The sequence below is a fragment of the Vicugna pacos genome, unplaced genomic scaffold (assembly GCF_048564905.1).
Source record: "Vicugna pacos unplaced genomic scaffold, VicPac4 scaffold_20, whole genome shotgun sequence".
In the NCBI taxonomy this organism is placed as follows: domain Eukaryota; kingdom Metazoa; phylum Chordata; class Mammalia; order Artiodactyla; family Camelidae; genus Vicugna; species Vicugna pacos.
Window position 1 is genome coordinate 39,795,754 of NW_027328741.1, and position 20,750 is coordinate 39,816,503.

A 20,750-nucleotide genomic window follows, 5' to 3' on the forward strand; every position below is an offset into this window, starting at 1 on the left:
TGATGAACTCCAATTTATCACTGTTTTCTTTGTTCCTTGAGCTTTTGGGGTAATATTTAAAATCTGAGGTATTTTATTTAAACTTTTATATAAAAAATAACTTAATTCTTAAGACTGTTCTAGGAGATGGGTGCTGTGGCTGTCCCCAGTCTATGGATAGGAGACTGAGGTGCAGAAAATTTCACTGAAATATCAGTGTCACAGCTACCCAGTGCTGTGGGATTTCAGACCCTCATGTTTGTCCCCAGCATTTGTGATCTTCACCACCATGCTCCACTACTGCCTGGAATCATTAATGAAAAAGTTTTCCTTTTTTGATTTCTTGATTGTTTGTTTTCTCATTGGGGAACTCACCTCTTCATTTTCCTTGCAGAGATCTGTGTAGGTTTATTTTAGATCTCATGTACTTATTTATTACACAGGCTCCAGCGATGATTGTGCCTAGTTGATCTAATCAATTCATACTCAAGTCTTTCCTGCTCATGACACTAAAAAGAGAGTCATGATTTACATAATGCTCAAAGAAGAATGTACTTGAGTGATTTTATTTTTCTAACCAATCAAACAAATCAAATAAAAACCCGGTGTTGGAACAGATTATAAGCCCTGCAGAATAGGGTCACTGTCTTCCTTGTGTTTCATTTGATTTGTCACAGTGTCTGGATAGTGCCTTGCTGTCCAGCAGTTTTGTGAGTATACGGTGCTCGTGAATCATTGTAAGGAAAGAATTTTGACAACAGACTGTGTTGTTCATTTCACAAGGGAAAAGATCATATAGAAATACTGCTCAGATTTATTTTAAAATTAAGCTTGGTGTTTTGAGAAGGGTTCAAGAAACCATACAAAAATCTTTTTCACTAATTTTAAATCTATCTTAGACACATTATGCATACATGGCAGAGTAACTTATCAACTAGTTTTGACAAGAGGAGTGTATTATTGATTATCTATTTTAGTTGAAATATTCTACCTGGGATAAAGTAATCAGTGCCCATAAATGAACAAATATGTTTGTATTTCTATGCAACATGGGGGCAGACTTCATATGTTTTTATATAATATATATGACTGTGTGTTTTAATCTGTCTGTCAGTGTTTTTATAGTTTTTCATCAATGTTGTAACTTTAGAATTCTTCTATGGAAATCACCCCCAATTCTAGTGCAGTTTGTACTGTGTATCCTGTCTTATGCATGGGATTCCACTGTCCCCTCACTGAGGAATTTCCTCTCCTATTGAGTTAGTAGCAGAGTTAAAGGAACTGTGATTTCTAGGCCTTTGCTCTCCATGTGTTTGCAGTTGGCTGTCAATCAAGATTTTCTCTTTCGTGAGTTTTCATTGTTCAATTAGAATTTTGGAAATAACAATTAATATGTTGCAACACTCTCCCTAGAAACTTGATGTGTTTGTGCTTTTCCGTTTCCAATTTACAAAAAATGTAAATGCACTCTTGTTTTTAAATAGTCCTTTTTCACTAGATATTTGTTTACTTCTTTATAGTCAAAATATTTTTTTCCCAATGAATGAATAGGTTTGCATGTTTTAAAAGATACCTTACTTTTTAAATTTCTTATTCTAACAGGTATATTCGTTGTACAGAATTTAGAAAATAAGGATAAACACAATTATAACTTAAAAATGGCCTCTAATCTCACCTGGAGATACAGTTGTAAGGTTTGAAATTGAGAATTACAAGTCCTCTCAAACTGTTCTTCTATTTCAAGTACGGTTTGGTTACTGAGATCCTCGAATTCCCATATGAATTGTAGCAGCAGATAGTCAGTTTCTGCAGAGGAACCCACTGGGATTGTGATCGAGTCCACGTTGAATATATGGATCGCTCTGGGGAGCACTGCCATCCCAAGAATGCTGTCATTTGATTCAGGAATGTGCGTGGTGTGTCTGTCCAGGTATTTAGGTATTCTTTAATTTTTTTCAGCATTGCATAGAGTTTACATTGGATTATTTTACTATATATTTTGCCTTTATACTGAGGACAAGTGTGCAAGGTACCGGGATCAGAAGTGTATTGGAGCTCCGCAGCTTGCTGCCACCATGGACGCTGTGCTCTTGCTTCGCCCACTGTACAATGTTGCACAAAATAGGACCTAAGTAACTCTCTCTTGAAAGAATGATTATATGATTGCTGGATGATGCTTGAGAGTCCTTGTGATGATGTCTTTTTCCCAGAATTTCCCCTCTTCTTTACTATGCCCTTTCCCTTCCTTTCCTCCAGCCTGTGTTTCAGCCTGCCTGTGGCATTGATTTTCCTTGTCTGTGGACTCTTCCTTTCACTAGTTCGTGATAATGTTACATGTGAGATGTGGAAACTTGCTAGATGTCAAGAAAGAGGAAATCCATTGCATTCTAGTTTTTTTAGAGTGTGCTATTGTATTATCGATTGAAATGAAATCAGGCTGACCCATTGAGCCATCCCCTGAGCTCTTTTTGCCTTCCTACAGGTGATACTGCTCTCGTTGCTGCATGTGCCCTTCCCCCAGACTTGGTTTTGGGGTTGAGTAAGTCACCGTCACTGGAGCCCTCTCTTTAAATGATGAAGAGAACATTTGCTCTTTCTCCCTGTTTGGGGACTTGGATGAGATGAGGCAACAGATAAAGAATGGAGCCCCACCTCATTCTGACCCCCGCTCTTTCCGTTCCTTTCTCCAGGGGAAGAGTACAATTCAAAAATATAAAGATTGTGAACTAATGAGATAGACAAGACAACCGATCATTTATTAAATACCCTTTCATGCCAGAAACAAATGTATTATACACACAAAAAGCACATAAAATACGGTAGTACTGTGGTTACAAACGTGGGTCCGAGTTCGAGTCCTGGTCTGGAGTGACAAGTCCTGTGAGATGGAGAATTGGTAGGTCGGCTTAGCCTCTCTTGGACTTGTTTTCTGTCCTGCAGAGATGGGGCTCGCTAGGCGTCCCTCCCCCGTAGAGGTGCTGAGGGGTGTAAAAGACACGTGTAGGCAGACCGAGCACAGCTGCTCTTTCCTCGTAAGTGCAGGATAGCATCGCTTTTGCGGTGATGGCTTTATGACTGCACCGTGTAGACTCTCAGTGCTCCAAAGGGATGCCTTGCAGATTGGAGATGGGATTCTCACTTCTGTATATACCCAAGGATTGTGTTATTGGGCCTTGCTAATTTGACTCTATTCTTTAGAAAGTACATAATGTAGATATATTTTTCAAACATGCATGATTTTTTCTTTTATTATTTATAGTTCTACCCTCTCATCTCTTGGTGTGACTTTTCATGGAATCCAGGAAACAGTCCTAAGCAACCTGCCTCTTCACACTTCTCCGTGGTGGTTTCCTTCCCTGACTAGAAGAGGGTTTTGCATAGGTAATTTTGATTGCTCCCCTTCTCTTGGAGACTCTCTGTTTTTCTGCCCATCTCTCACCTGTCCATCTGTCCATTTCTCTACCCACTCATTCTTCTGACTTGTTTCAATAAGCATTTCAGGCAGCTTACAGAAGAACAGGTACCAAATAAACAGGTGAGAAAATGGGGCCAAGTTCATACAGTGAGGCTAGGAGTTGAGCCTGTGTGAGAGTTGCCAGCGTGAGACACACGCCTCTGCCTTGTGACTTATAAGATAGACAACATCAATGTGCCTGAAGCTCCCAGCAGACACAGGGAAACAGGGTTTGTGGGAGATGCTCATTGGCTGTGAAATAAATAAGTGGCTTAGTAGAAGCCCAGCCTTTCCAAGTACTAAGGCTTAGGAGAATATTTTAGTGTCTTCCAAAATCAGATTATTGCATCTTTTCTTTTTCAGAGTTTTATGTATAGTTGGTTTACATTCTATACCTGGAAATTTCTCCAAAACTTCTGCCCACGTGAGTCCCATGACTCGGGAATGGGGTGGTTCTGCTCATTGACGGGTGTTGGCCAGAAACGGAAAATGACAGCCTCAAAGGAGCCTGGGATTTATCAGTTATGTTTTGTCAGTGCTGTAGATTTCAGAAAATGCTTTCACCTTTTCTTTCCATCTGAGGCAGCAGCGCGCTCTCTTACCAGCATCAGGAGCTCAGGGCCACGGGATGGTGGGGGCTGACTGCACTGCCGTCAAGACAGCTGAGCTAGTCACTGCAGGTGTGGTTCTTTTACATACTGCAGTTCATGCTCTTTACTAGAATGTTTCAACAGGGAGTTAATTAACTGAGTTAATTAACATTTTATAAATATGATGCTTTGTTGAAAAGACAGTCATAGGCAGAATATAAGTTGTGATCACTTTAAAAATGGTTTCATTACTGAAATTTCAGTAGGAAAGATCCAGTTTATCTTATTTCCGCCTCTCTTTAAAAGTAACAAAGAAACAAGACAGAAAAAGCAGAGGATGATTTCTGTTCTTCCTCTCGGCTTGCAGGTGCCCTCACCTCCAGTGGCATCCATCCAGACACCAGCACTGACACTGGCCGTGCTCAGAACTGCCTCAGCCCTGAAGACACATCTGACAAATGGAAGGGGGCCGCGCCCTGTTACAGCAGGTGCTCTCACTTTGTGGGTCCTTATGTAACTGCGCGGTGTTATTCAGGATCGCCCTTTCTACACTTTGTGACGCTGCTGCGGTGTCTCCTAGTTATTTGTTTCTGTAAGTACTCGTGTAATTTTCCAATGTGTGGTACTAGACATCTAAAAATGCATTTTTCAGATGAAAAATAGTGTGTATTTAATATAAATGTATGAAAAAAGGGTCAAATGGATCTATCCTGGTGCCAGTACTCAGAGATAATAATTAACACATTAACATCTATTTTCTGTTCTTTTCATCAGTGTGTATTACCTCTGTCATAAAAACCAGCGAGCAATGTGTGCCTGTATACTGTGTGGAGACCTCCATTTTCCATTCGGCTTATTACACATTTTTCTACAATATTCTATCTCCCCTGGCATGATTTTTAATGACTAGTATAGCATTCTGTCTTGTGGAGTCCTCGTCCATTTTACTTTGGACTTAAATAAACTTTTAAATTCCAAGTATACTTAACTGAAATTCTGAAAAGAGATCTGTTGTGGTACCGAAAGTCCCCTACATCCCTTCCCCTTTTTTCCTGAGAGTAAAAACTGCTGACAATGTGGAGTATATATTTCATGACCTTTATGCCTATGTCATATAAATAAACTCATACATACACGTATATGAGAAATCTATGTCTATGTGTGTGTATATATGCTTTATTGAAAAATAAGGCCATACTATATGTTTTCTGCAGCTCGGTTTATTCACTCAGGTATATATCACAGACGTCCTCTCTCTCCAGACTCACCCGGTCCTTTCAGATAGAGTAGAGGGTTTTCCTGATATGCAGGTTTGGTCTCTTGTGTAAGGACACCTTTCGTGGGAGCGTACTGTGGACAAGGCCTTGGACCACGCCGAAACACCGGAACTTTAGTGCCCACAGCTCACCGTGATTTACCGCATCATTGTCTTGATGGTGGACACTTAAGTTTTCTCCATTTTCCACTGTCAGAAAGGGTGTTTGACTGGCATACTTCTTATACAAACATTCCTGTGTTCTTGTATGAGTATTATTTTCGTTAAGGTTTCTGGAAATTTAGTCCTTGGATGTGACAACTACATAAATCACAGGCTCCTTTCAAGTGAATCAAGAAATTCCTTCTCCTGTGGGGCATGAAAAGATGTAGAATAACTTATGTAACCAATTCTCTATCGCTGGATATGATTTCACTTCAGCTTTTCTTCTCACCATTGTAAACAGTGCTGTGTAAATGCTCTGATAAGTACATCTTTTTGAACTGAATTTTTCTAAATGAAACGATTCCAAAATGTGGAGTTCAGCCTGTGTGTACACACGTTTTTCAGAGTTTACATATCCATTGACATGTCATCCTCCAAAAGATCGCTCACAGTTTGTTCTCTCAAAGATGGACACTAGCTAGAATATCTTTTAAAAATATGTGCCAATATGATGAGCAAAAGTACTTTTTCATTGTTTTAATTTGCACTTGATGACCAGTGAGGTATTGAGCATTTTTCACTCATTAGCCATCTGACTTTTAAAAAGTGAATGATCTCTTTTGTCCTTTGCACACATTTAAGTGAGGCAGCTTCTTGTTGCTTTGTGACAGCTCTATGTATATTATGAACATTAACCCCTTGTCTTCATCAACATGTATCAGAGAGCTTTTCCTTGTCATATTTTGCCTTTCATTTTGTTCAGTAGGTTCATTTTTGTTGTGGCCCAAAATAATCTTAAGATTGTAAATGTCTTCTTTTTGGGTTTTATTCCTGATATTATTCTTAGAAATACTTTCTTATAATGGTATAAATTTCTTCTGTAGGTTTTTTTAATCTCTAAGATGGAGATGATGATGGTACTTGTTATAGTGAAGAGAAGTTGAATTAATATGAGCAAAGAATTATATTCGCTGTTATTAGTACTTTCTAATATTCACATCACATTCTGTAATTTTTCTTGCGGTCATTATGACTGGAATAGAATTTGTTTTTTCCAGGGGATTCTCTGATTGTCCCAAGACAATTATTGAATTCCTACTTTGCTTTTTAACTTGAAATCCCACCTGTAAAGAATACTTATGTACACTAGAGTCTCTTTTTGAGCTCATGGTTTATTTTTATCAATCTTACTTTCTTACACTAGCACTATATCTTACATATTGTAAACATTTATTTAATATCTGACAGTGCGATTTTTTGATTCTCTTTTCGATCCCAAATTTTCTTGGTTAGTATTATGACTTTATTATTCCTGAAGAATTCTAATATAATTTTTCAAGTTAAAAAAAAAAAGAAGTGCTCTCGTGGGATTTTTTAGTACTTTTGAATTATCTTTAGGAGAACGTACATTTTTACAAAACTGCTTTCCTGCATACAAAATGTTGATGTCTCTACTTTCACACCTCTTACTTTACCCCACAGTACAGTCCTGTACTTCCTCCATGTACAACATGGGCATTGTTTTTGAGTTTATTCCAGATTATTGTTGATGTTTTTGTTAATTATTTAAGTCAGAATTTTTTGCTATTGTATATTTTAACTGTTAAAACTGACACCTAGGAAGGCAGATTCGGTTTGTAAATACTCACTTTGTAACTTCTCATTTAAAATTGTAAGTATTAAGTACTTGTTACAGAATCCTTTCTTTTCTGTTTTTAAAAATTTGTTTCCAAGATTCTCAAAATGGTCATAGCAAAGTAGTATAGGTGGGGACAGAGATGGAGAGAGGTAGTGTGGCTCATGTACAAACTGTGAGCACTTTCATGGCTGTGTTTACGCTGGAAAAGCCGCTGAAGAGTCCAGGATAAAACAGGGGTGGCTTTGTATGCAGTTGAAAGCCAGCTTTCTTGCCTGGTGAAGCCTGGTGGGCGTGACAGGTAGATGATCAAGGTCGAATGGAGGTTATTGGCTGCACAGAGCGCTGTGTCTGAGAACTGGAGAATATCGCCATGGGAAATGCTTGGTGCCAGGAACAAAGCAGAGGAGCTGGGGACCCTGTGTGTTAAGGAATTTCCAGCCCTCGGAGTGGGAAGATCAGACTCTGCATTCAGATCTGAGTTTGAATTCATCCTCTTTAGTTTACTTGTCCTCTGACTTTGGTCAAGCTATATACCCTATTTCACTTCCTGTTTTCTTATCTCTCAAAATAGGAGAATTACAGCCTGCTGCCAGATTGTTTGATCAGGTTAAATAATTAGTGTCTATAAGATGCCACGTACAGTCACAAGCTCAGTGAGAAATGGGCTGTCACCTGTTCTTCTGCAACTCAGTGCTTGACAAGACATGTGGGAAAGCCAGTCCCTAATTTGTGTGTGATGCAAGTAGGAACAAAATTAATGTCTTGCCTTTCCCTAGCAGTATACTTACAGCTTTGCTTCATTTACTTCTTTCCTCCTTTCCTTTCCCCTTTCCCATCCTCCACCAAAAGATCCTGAGACTCTCTCAGAATAGTAGATTCAAATTACTTTAAAGGTTGGCTCATCCTCATGAAATGATAGTAACATAAAAAAAATCTGTGCACATCCCACAATACATTGTATTTGATTTACACACACACGTGTGCACACATACACACACACAATCAGGCTACCTTCCACTTGCAGAGGGATAAGGACCACTTTTTCTGAGTTTTCACTCACTGAGCTTGAGAACAATGTCTCTTACACAGACTTTCACCAGGCTTCGTGCATGGTGTTTTTAATTGAATTTCGGCTTTGTGGCCATAGATATAGTCTCCTAATAGAAGAGAGAAAGTGGAGACATAGACATTCCGCTGAGATATTGGTGTCATCATATTTTAGTTGGAAAGGACTTAAGACAGCATAGAGTCGTAATATTATATGGGTGAGAATCCATGATGTTGTAACTTGGACAAGAACATGGACCTTCTGCCGTCTTGTCCACAAAGGTGAAGAGGCAACTGGGCAGGGGATGGTAGGGATCCTTCTTGCTTGAGTTCCATGTTCTTGCTAGTTTTCATTGCTCAGTTGCCTTTAGTTTATGTCCATGAGGCCTCTCATGGGAAGGTCACTCTGTCCTGATAGATTGAGTTTCTTATCAGCAAAAAGCTCTGGACCCACTCATATTTCCCAGAGTTTTCTGCTGACCTGCTGACACTTTATATAATTGAGACCTAAGAAACTACAGAATATAAAATCCTTATTGTTATTGTTTGCCCTCGAGTTCCATAGGAAGGGGTGCTGTCTCAGGCTGTCTAAAGCCAGATCTGAACAAAGATAGGGTGACAGGCTGTGCTGCTGGTCCTCCACAGTTGAAGGGGATTTCCAACTTAGCTTTATATTCAAGGCAGATGAGTTCAAATCTTGCCTTTACCAGTTATTATCTTTGTGAATTTGGGGAGAAACTGTACTTTTTTGTGTCCAAATTTGTTTATCTGTAAGTAAGTTCAGTATTTATTTTAAGGTTTCTGTTTTAGAATTGAATGAGCTAATACTCTCATTTATACCTAAACTAGTGATCTCATGGTTCTATGCTGGTGCCTTGGTAGTTGATTACTAAGGGACTCCGCAGTGAGATTGGGGGTGGGGGACCCTGGATAATAGAGCTTATATTCCAGGATATGCTTGTAAAAGACTGGATGTGCAGTGGATTTTTAGTAAATATCTACTCCTTTCCTAATCTGCATTGATTGTGTATATATCTTTATACTAATATATGAACAATTTTTATTGCAATTTAAATATCTTTGTAGTATTTACAATATCTAGTTATAAAAATACGTGAAATAAAAAGATTTGAATTTATTTTCTTTTCAATAAGCAAAACAAAATAAAATAGAAAAGAAAAAAGTTTTGAAGGAGTAGAAATAATTTTATTTCTGTGGAATCAATTCCTTGTAATAGGTTTTTTGTTCATGTTGTTAAAAAGCATATAAAATTGATAGGTGGTGAAATACTGGAAATGAGGAAACAGTGGAGACATACTACCTCTAAGGCAGTCAATTTGTTACCAAGTCCAAACTCGTTCTGCTTGCTGCATGACAGGCCGATTAATTGGGAGATGAGATGTTGGAGTAAGGAAAAGAGACTTTATTTGTAAAGCTGGCAGACCCAGAAAATGGCATATTGTTATCCAGTAGAACTCTCTTCCCCAGGGCAGAATTCAGTCTCCTTTTATACTAAAAAGCGGCAGGGATGTGGCTGGTTGTTGCAAACTTCTTGCTGTATGAATTGTTTGTCCTTGAAATCCTTTGTTCCTGCAGCTGTCCATGTGGGTCAAATTATGGTGCCCCTGTAAAACCTCCAAAAAAAAAGAAAGGTTATTCACTATTTTACAACTTGCCATCTATACATAAGTGTAGAAGAGCAAATATCCTTAAAGATCAGAGCCCGGAGAATAGGCCCTCCTGGATATTTCAGGCTAAAGGCAACTTTCTTTTACAAAAGGTGCAGAGATAGCAAGTCTGAGCCTAGAAAACAAGGTACAGGATTAAAGCCAAATGAACACATCTAACATGGAGTGAAATTTGTTCTTTCTATTACAATTTCTTTTTCTCCCTCATAAATAATTTTAGTAAGAAACATGAGCAATTTTTTTATTTTTGCTTCTTAATAAAGGACTACAACTACAATTTAGTGAGCAGGGATGCTGTGCGTGCCTTGGTGTCACAGCAAACTCTTGTTGGTGGTGGTCGACCCTGCAACATGCCTGATGCCCCGTGAGTGTTGGTGAGGGTCCCCCTAACCAGGGGCTCTATTCAGGAACCACCATATGCGCGTTGACCTCTGGCACCTCTTTTTCAGCTGCAGGAAATTTTTTCAGATTCTATGATAGAAAAATCACTCCAGCTAGGGATAATCAGGGAGTAAAGGAAGAGGAAAAGGGCTTGAAGTAGAGTAGAAGAGAAAGACAGAAGCTCAGGGAGCCTGGGGGCTTGGCAGCGTTGCCTCGGGAGAGAGAGGAGCAGAGGTGTGGATGGGACCGGCTACGGAACCAGCTCCTGCAGCTTTCCCTGCACCCAAGCCACACAGCTTTTAATAGGGCCCAGGACTCTCTCCTGGCTGGATGTCACCCTGGGCAGAACCTTGAGAATCGAAGGTAAGGGGTGGGCAGCACTCACCTAGGGGGTCACTGAGGACTTTGGTCAAGTCCACATTGACTTTTCCAGTCAAGTGCCTTCACCTGTTCTTTATCTCAGGATCTGAGAAGCAGGAGCAAGGAACTCAGGGAGAGATCCAGGAAGATATCTGACTGTGTTAAGAGACGACAGTCACAGTGACACTGGGAGCGAAGACACTTGCAGCAAAGTAAAATAACTTCACAACCATTGCATCAGAGCTGCATGTGTGAGAGAGCCTAAGCCTGTCTCAGAGTGCAGGGGACAAGCGGAATGGAATGGTAAAATTAACACTGACAATTGAAATTTTGTTAAATAGCCTGCTACTTTTAATTTTATCACTTCACTGTATGCAGGTGTATTTCTATGAGCATTTATAGGTTCACACAACCCCACCAGCCCCTCTTGCCCCCATGGGGGATGGGATTTCTCAAGCACAGTGCCCCTCCTGCTTGCTTGGGCCACGCTGCGGGTCCTCACCTGGGGCCGGACTGCTACAGTACACTGAGTCCCCGAGGCACGGCCTGGGATACATGACAGGAACAACTGTGCTCTTGGCTGAGGGCCTCCATTTCCCCCTGCAGTGTAAGAATGCCGGTGACTCAGTTAGAAGCATGCATCCAAGCCGTCCTTCCGTGTCATCACCATCTAGAAGCGGTGCCTGAATCTTCTGAATTTCTGCAGAATGTGGTTTACAATCACCTTGAACAAGTGAGTGTGTGTTCTCTTTCAAGTGGAGGAGTTACTGCCATTTTCCTGGAACTTACTCACCACTAGTCCATCTGATTTTTCTGTGCTAGGATTCAGTATGGCCTGCTAATAACTCTGCAGTCAGGTCTAGAAACCCTGATGAAGAGGATTATTTATTTTCTTTCTTTATATGATAGTATTTTACTTTCAAATTTCTGAGTTTTCAGTTCTTGGAGGAATGTTTTGGGGGTTGGAGAAACAATTTTGCTCTTACCATCTTTGTGACCTGTTGCTATATGCGTCTCACCTGTCTTCTGTCACTTGTGAGGCGGTTCTATTTTTGACCCTGTCCGGGTTGTTCATATTTTAAAACATAAAATCTGTAAAAGTACAGTCCCTTTTACTCTGAAGACATTCCACAAATACTCCTTTAATCTGGGTATGGTTTTAAGAAGACACAATAATTGGAATATATACTTGCAGGTTGCCAGTGCAAAATCCCCAAATTAATAGTCGAGCTCAACATCTAAAATCTTTCTAATCTACCATGGATTTGTATGGATAAGTGAAGTAGTTTGCTAAGAACTCAATCCTCCCAAGCTGATGCTCTGCCAGATGGTGGAGCCGAGGGACGAGGGTGTGTCCTGCCCTTACTGAGCTGACAGTTTCATGGCAAGGACCTTCACCAGGTGAAGAAATTGAAGTTTCTTCTAAGAACAGTGGGTCTGAAATGAGTGCAAAAGCGTGGGAGACACACAATCACATTTGTCTCAAGTAGGGGAGAGTGGCTGTGGGGCCACCTGGGAGACTCATGAGTCCAGGTGGGCAGTGTTGTTGGCTTCCAATTGAGCGGTGGGACGGTCAGTGGGTAAAAGCGAACAGATTGAAGGCATGTTTAGATGGTAAAGAGGAAAGGATCAATGCTGTCTGTGAAGGTAGGATGGAGTAAGGCCCAGGTTTCTGGGTGGATTAATGAGTTAAATAATGGTCCTGCTGTGTTCTGAGGAGGGAAAGCAGCAGAGGGAGTTCTGGGGGAAAACTGATGAGTTCAGCTGTGGGTAAAGTGAAAGGCTGTTAGATGTGTGGTCTGGGAGCTCTGGTGAGAGCCAGTAGTGAGTAGGGGGCGGGGAGAGAGACTTTCAAATCATTTTGTCTTGTGAAAATACATACAAGAATGAGTAATGACACAACCCCTGTATATTCTGGATTTAAAACCCAGTAACATTTTGCTATATTGACTGCAGGGGTTCTTAATTTTTTAATAGAAATAAAATAAATAGAAACAAAATAGTGGAGTTAATGAATATCTTAGAGTTGATGTGTGTCCTTGTATGTATTTTCATACCTCATCTGTTTATAAACATAATCTACAAAAAGTTAACTTGCTTAGCATTAGAGTTAAACAGAGGGACGTGACACACTCTGTTGGTGGTTCAAGGTGATTTCTTGGGCAAATTATGTAGCCTCTCTGTGCCTTAGTTGCATCTTCTGTGACTGCCCCCATGCCCCTCATCACAGCTGATTTCCTAGACTTGAAGTTGGGAGGGAGGCTGCTGAAGGGAGTAAGAGGTGGCAACTGCTAGGGTCACTGAAGAGAGAGACAAAAACAGATTAAAGCCGAGAAACTGAGTGCTAATACCCTCAAAGGAGAAAGAATCCCTTAGTTTTTTGAGCCACTTAGCCTAAGAGAACGAAAATCATGTGGATCCAAAGCTCTTGAGCATATGAGTATTGTGGGTGGGAGGGTTTCATCAGAAAAGGGTTGAGAAAAGGCCTTTTGGTTTCCTTTTACGTTTCCAGTAAGGATGAGGCGCAGAAGAAAAACCACCCGTTTCACAGTAGAAGGTGCTGTTTTGTGCGAAACTGTCCGAAGGTTGGAAACCATTCATCAGTGGTGCTGGCAAAAGAAGAGACTTCTGGATTGGGTGGGGCACTTGCTGTGACTTCCAGGTGACCTGCTGGCTGGGGGCTGTGAGGCGGGCAGTAGGTTTGCAGTGTGACCTGGGTATAATCCCTGGCATTGAGGCTGCTGATCTGACTAGCAGAGCTGGGCAGACACCGTCCTAACGGGGCTGCTCGGGATGAGGCCTGGGACACCTGCCATGCTGAGGGCGAGAGGAGAGCTCCCCTGAGGTTGTGTCCCTGTGAAGATTAGAAACGTCCTCCTGCAGGGGAGGAAGAGCCTCTGAGCAGCGGGCCGGATGCACAGGCAAGACCAGCCTGAGCACGGAGATTTCAGGAAGCCGGAATTCATACAGGCCCGAACAGCCTTGTTCCTGAGAAACTGGAGGGAAAAGATGCTGCAAATGCAGGCTAAGTTCAGACACTATTGTGTGTCATGAGTGATAGGAAAAGACTGTTCAGGCAGCCACGAGAGAACCCTGTGGTTGTCCCAGTTGGGCGTCACACAGGAGGGAGGAGCAGAGTTATATACTTTGCCACTTATTAGCTGTGTGACTTTGAGCAATATCACCCCACTTCTCTCTATATATATCTACATCTGTAAAGAGACACAGTGACAAGCTCGTGTCATCAGAATGCTTTGTTTAACTCTGATCCCCTTTGTCCAGTCCTGTCAGTGCTGCCCTGCAAGGTTCTGCAGCGGCTGCTCTTGCCCTGTGATGGGAGGGCATAAAAGGGCATTGTAGCACCCGAGGGCAGAAAGGGGTTGCTTTAAAAGCAGACATGTAGCGTCCTGCAGCTGCAGACCTGCAGGCAGTTTGGTTCATGGTCGTGGAGAGGACTTTGGAGGCCTTAGCGTCGTCTTAAGACTTGTTTTCCCTTGGGGACCTGATTTGCCTTTGCAGATTAATGTTGAAGATTTGGGCTTCTGGCAAAGCTGTTTTCAGAGATGGGTATATACGTAAAATATCATATAAAATAAAATGATTTATTTAACGTGTGCGACTTTGCAGCTGTTGGGAAGAGCTGTGTTGGCCTGGTCTCCACGGGGGACACCAAGGGTCAGCAGAGCGTGCGGGAGGGAAGGCAGCCTGCAGTGCTTCTGCGGGGTGTTCTCCCCAGCAGGGCGCTCTGCTGAGTTGTCTCTTCTCTGAGTTTGGTTGCCAGAGGGGCAGACAGCAAAGTAATGAGTTCTGGAGGGATTGTATAATGACAGGAAGAAATAGGAACCAGGAGATTTTCTGGACTAAAACACGCTTTTGGTTCCTGATTCAGTGTGTTCCATTACAGAATTGATGAGTTGTGTCTATTCTGGAACGTCATTGAAATAAACGTTCAGCCTAAATGTTAAGGGCTTTGATTTATTTGGCTGGAGGACTCGAGCCGGGATGACAGCCTCTCAGATCACTCTGAGGGACTGCTCCCAAGAGGTAGTGGAGGAGCTAGGATAAATAGAATCTTTACAACAAAGATCAGGTAATTGGAACAATAAAATATTGCTTGTTATCTAAAGAAAACCAGATATCTCAAGTTCAAGTATTTAGTGGTTTTCTATGTATGGTGGGAAGCAAACATTTGGGTCATTGAATTCATTCCTTTGGCAAGCACCTGGCTATCTAGGGCCAGTATCCTGTCCTTTCTTGCACTGAGTCTGCTCAGAGGGCACCACTGTGAGTGGCTGAGAGGCCGGGCTGTAGGCATGAACTCGCTGGGGGTTGGCAGCAGCCGCTGATGATTTGGATTCAGCATTCTTTGTTTACTGACATGGTTGCAGTATTTTCATGCACATTGTAGTATTTTCATTCACAGTGTTCCCCCTTGGTCCTAAATTCGACCAATATTTTGAGAGACATTTCATGACCAATTTTGTCCCACGGTGCTAGGATGGCTCATTCCTAGTTCAGGTGAAGAATCTTCTGAGTTGCCATTCAAGGTGTTAGTTTTTTTTATCAGGCCCTGTTGATACTAAAAGTTCTCTGGATCACCTGTCTTACTACTCTATTATGATCCAGGAAGTGTTTACCCATCTTTGCTCATTCCCATACCTAGAATCACACTATTATATTTATTTTATTCAGGGTTATAAATTTTATCTGTTTCTTCAAGATGTTTAGCCATCATCCATCTTGTGGGCCTAGTTACACATTGGGAAATGTAACAGACAACAATTTTATAAAATAGACAGGATATAAGTAATACAGCTAGTAACGTTAATAAAGTCACGAGTAAGAATTTAATAGTCGAGAAGTTGTATTTTTGGGTTAAAATTTTGCTTGTGTTTCTGAGTTTGATCCTATGAGAAAGTTCATATTTATGGTCAGGGTCAGGGCAGGTATTAATTGGCCAGTTGAAATCTCCCACCTTGTAAGATCAACAGTGGCCTAAACAGAACTATAAATTCTTTTTAGAATAACGTTTCTGAGGGCTATCTAGTTAGAGCCTTGGAGTAGGGAAACCCACCAAGGTAACACAGAAGTACTAGACATAGGTAATTTATCATAAACTTAACAATTGGAGTAGTTCATAATCAAAGGTTGGAGAAATTATCAAAGTAATTGGTATACAGTCCTGGTCCGGTGTCTTGGGTCAGCAGTCTAGCTCAGATGTCGTCTTCTTCTCATCCTGGTATGGAAGCTTTTTCTCCATTTGGGCATTGTTTTAAGGTGAGCAGTGCTCTATAGGCCAGTGCACTGCAGGGGCTGTTTCAGATAGGAAATGAATCCGAGACTCCGTTTCCTTCAGCTTTGGTGTGTATGGTCTAGTTAAGAGTATCTGAAAAAGGGTCTTTCCATTCAGGTTGGAGACAGTTCTTTAAGTCATGCCTGTTGCAGTATGTATAATCCCCTGGCTGCAGGTCATGGGGCATTGGAATTTTACCCAAGGATAGATTACTGAGCTTCAGAATCAAACCTAGAGTATTCTTTTCATAATTCAATTAAACTGTACAGCAGTGTGACATAACAGCAAGGAATGATCTGGGAAGTGTCTTAGTAAATATGGACCTCAATTAACAAAACTAGAATTTAATATCCACTAAAATATAATTTTTTTCTCTCTAAAGTTACCCTCAGTTTTCTCAAATATAGCCAAATCAAGATTAATTTCTTTACAAATTAAATCTGATTATTTGATCATATAGGCTTTTTAAATTGACTGTGTTGGAAGTTTTAATACGGAGTCTCAGGGTAGAATGTTAATAAGGTTTTCTAAGGCCAAGAAAGCCACGTCAAGGCTTTTCATGGATTTTTGCCTTACAGATTTAGGTAAATTCTTTTCTCTTTAAAATCCTTAAAATACCTTTATACTCCTATATCTCTTAGGAGATGATCTCCCTAATTTGTCTGATAGAGCCACTGGGGACCTAAGTATTTTTAGTCTTTTGAGGGATCAGATAGAGAGAAAAGATAACTGTTCCAAGTCTGTATACATAGTTATAATTTATCAAATTGCTGTGAACCATAACTAGCTTAAGGAGAAGAGATTCTTTATGTCTGGGAAACAGGTTAAAAGGCAGTAGTATTTCAAACAATATCAAAAATTATAACCATATTCAGCTGGTTAATCAGTCCCATGTAACTAATTCTTTTAATGAGAGTTTTCATTAGAACTTTAAAATGTCTTACCCAGTTTAGTTCAGTGCTGTAGTTTGAAATTTATTAGAAATCAGTAAATCTCCTTGAAGAGAAAGCATTTTGCAAAACCATCAGAAGAAAACAATTAACTGTCTATAAATGACAAAAGATTTAAAAGCATGGTTAAACACCGTTACACTATAATCAATAAAGAAACCTGTTCACTATACCCATAATTATCACTGGTAACATTTCAGATAAACCAGAATTTTAGGGAGTCCATATAATTTCTACAATACCTATATTAATAATATTTCTCATTCAATATAACCTTAGAAGTTTTATGATTCATTTGACAATTCCATGTTATTTAAAATGCCAAATGAAACTTTATAGTTAAAAATCTCTCTTTGGGATGTTTCAGGGGCCTTCTGTAGCATCCCAAACTTAACTGGAGATTAAAAGAATTTTAATTAATTAAATTAATTTTTATTTAATTAATTAGAATTTTATATTTGGGGAGCTTTGTGAAAGATTTCAGAACACTTGATCAGATAAACATATAGATCACTGTAATGTAGTACTAATTCATTAACAAGAAAATATGTCAAATGTAAAGGCAGAACAGATCAGCTAAGTGGTATAAGAAGTTTTACAATCTGTTACTGAAGGTGGATTAATATTTTAAGAAAATTTTTTCCTCTTAACAGAGAGAAAACCAAATCTAATCTTGTTCCAGCTAACTTCTAAGATTCATTTACGTTGCCCAATTTGATTCTAAACTTAGCCAATTCTGACCACGTACAAAACTTTCCTCAGGGTTCCTTTTCCACAAGCCTTCCACAGCTTTCTATACTTATATTAGTGTGTCCCTTATTTTGTCTTCCATTCAGAGGTAACCAGCTTCAGGAGAAAGTCACTATTTTTCATTAACAAAGTATTATTCCATTCTTACATCTTCCTTTACGCATTTATATTACTTTCCTAGGATACTGAGATCATTCCCTTACTAATAGAGACTATTTCTGTGTGACACCAACCATTTATTAATATTTCTAAACACCTTTAGTTTCACTGTAAGAGGAAGTTAAATGTTAAGTAATTCATATTTCAATCTTATTTTATCTGAAAATGGCATAGATATTTAATAAAATCTTGTCATTTAACTTAATTTAGCACAACTCTAGAATTTAAAGATATCAAACATTTAGAGATTATTTTAAGCATACATTTTAAAAATATATTTTAAATATTTACCCAAAGCTCTCATCTCATTTACATTTAATTTACTTAAAATTTTACCACAGCACATTACTGTTATTTTTTTTTTGACAAATCTGCAACAGATATAACAGGATCTTATTTGACTTTCATTAAACCTAGGTACAGTAAAGGTATTATAGTTAAGATGGATGATTTTAAAGATGTCTACATTTATTAGAACATACTTAAACTAAACAATATCAAATATTACCTTAATATTGAATATTTTCCAATTCACATGACACTGAAAGTCAATTTGTTAAGTTTTTATTTTAAAAATACTTAATTTTTAAGCTCTTATATTTTTACATCAATTAAGCAGAGCTCTTTGACTTCGAAATTTTTTTTTTTAGCAGTAGAAATATCTCACTTCTATAATCTGTATGCAGGCTTATAAACAGACAAAAGCTAGAGATCTCATAGCTTCACTTTAAAACTTACTTATATTTATAATAATAGTTGGAGTAAGCTGAATTTGCTTGCTCAAATCACTAAGGCTTACTATTTATGAAACAGATAATTAAGATTTCCTCACAAAGTCTGAAGGACCCGTCAGAGTTCTGAGTTCTAAAATGCCAAAAATTTCATGGCCTCAAGTTTTATTTCGTTGAGCTAATTAGGCTCAGTCCTAGGTCACTGTTTGTTGTATTTATATTTCTGATCTGCAAGACAAAGACACTCTCTTCCAGGTCCCCAGATAAATGCTCTGTCACCCAGACCCAATTTTATCTCCTTAATTGGCATTTTTGTATCAGTGAGAAGAGCTGTAAACAAAGAATTCCATGTTTTAAAACTAAGGTTTTCTTTATTTTGTCTTCCAAAGCTTGCATAAGACATTTATTAAGGTCTCTTTTCCTTGAGTTATAAGTTAAACCCAGGGTAAACCTATTTTTTTTTTTTAGCTACTCAAATTACTTTTTAGATTTACGTTATATTGGACGTCTCAAGTAACTATATTGGTTTCCTTTAATTTGTTCAATTAATATTTTCAGAGGGATAGACATGTGCCCAGCCTTATAATACCAAGAAGGGGAAGCGTTTTTCCACTGAAACATATCTATCCCACAACATAAGCAAAAGGTTTATATAAAGACCATCTAAATATACCAATTTCACAAACTTTTATCTCAATTTTATTAAATCTTATACCTTTAATTTTTATATTTATTAAGTTTAATCAATAATTCTTATTTCTAGAAGGAGTGACAGAAACCTTTTTTTTTGTGGGTGTACATTGTATATAATTTTATAGAAGTCTCTAGGATGCCCAAGTTTCAGCCAAAGAGCTTAGGCCCTTCTCGATTTTTAATTTCATTAATTGGTCTGTTGTCCCAATCCTTGATCAAGTATTTCAGTCTACATATAAATATATGTTAAACTGTGGTAAATAAAACGGACTTGTTTGAACTTTAATGTTGGGGGGGAGTAGGTGAACTCTTTGGCCCTTTTTTTTTAACTTTACGTAGTGTAGTATCAAAACCCTGTATGTAAATCCAAAAATGTCCATTTTATTTATCTCATTCAAAATAACCATATAAAAATATTTATCCTTTTGGGATAAGCCACTTATCTGTTTTTTTGACATTTTTACAATCCTTTTTCCAGTTATTCAACCTAATTAACATTAATTATACTAAGTTTTTATTAGCATCTCTAGAAACATTTATCAGAAAGGAAAAACAAAAATGTAGCTTTTCAAACCAGTTATATTTTTATATCTGAGTTCTTAGGTTAACCATTAGATATATTTTTCTGCATTTAAACTTTATTTTAATAGGTACCAATAAAACAGCCGTTTATAATGAGATCTCTTTAAACTTTCACCAATTAAAAAGTTTTTCCAAATTAAAAAATCCATCATATGGCCATCAATTTATATATATATAAATAAATATATATATATATATATATATATATATATAGTGATTTTAAACCAATAAGATGAAGAGGCCCTTCCACATGAGAGTCAGGGTGTTGCCTAAATAAAATTCAAAGGTTTACTCTCCAAAAGCTTAAAGCCTTCGTGGTCCAGGCTGATGCAACAAAGTTTAAGATGGCAAAATATCTGAAAATTGGTACAATCAAAGAATTGCTTAGAATCCCAATTTATTTGCGTGGCCACCGTATGTACACAATACTTGAACTTTTGTATGGCAGAGTCCAAGGTTTCCTTTAAAAACTAAACTAAACATATATATACTTACATGCACACACTTAAAACATCCAGAGAAAGATAAAACGTTTACATTTCAAGGACACAGGAAGAGAAATCCAAGTTCCCACTAAAGGGGATTTTGTTTTTATAAGTTCAGAATGCCAAAAAATGTTTTTATCAGGCCTGGTTATTTCCAGAGTGAGTTTTTTTTTTTCTTATTCCCGATTAATGTTGTAAGTTTTGTATGTACATAAATCTGGCTGGGGTTTTACTTGGAGACTGGCAATCTGTCATTTCTTTTTCTTTTCTTTTCTGTTCTTTATTTTTTTTTTGAAAGTTCTATTCCCCATTGTAAGGTCGGGTTCTCAGAATAAATTTGCTAGTAAGATTTCCCACAGGGACAACTCTGTGGCATGAAGTCTTTGTGTCTACCACTCCTGGAAGATTCCCTGTCACCTGAGAATGCTGTTACCAGCCAGGAGGATGGTCCAAAATTTGGAGTTGAAAGTTTCCTCATAAGAGTTTTACTTTTATCCTGAAAAATTCAATGGAGGTAACCAAATTGAGGAAAACATTAGACCAGCCTCT

The 20,750-nt window shown here is 38.7% G+C and overlaps 1 protein-coding gene across 1 annotated transcript in view; it reads left to right on the forward strand.

Moving 5' to 3' along the window:
• The window catches only part of LOC140693983 (uncharacterized), a 72,227-nt gene that overhangs the window by 28,191 nt on the left and 23,286 nt on the right, over positions 1–20,750 (forward strand). Inside the window, exon 5 of the mRNA XM_072957483.1 lies at positions 4,391–4,615. Coding sequence (XP_072813584.1) covers positions 4,391–4,615 — 225 coding nt within the window. The remainder of the gene's footprint in view (positions 1–4,390; positions 4,616–20,750) is intronic.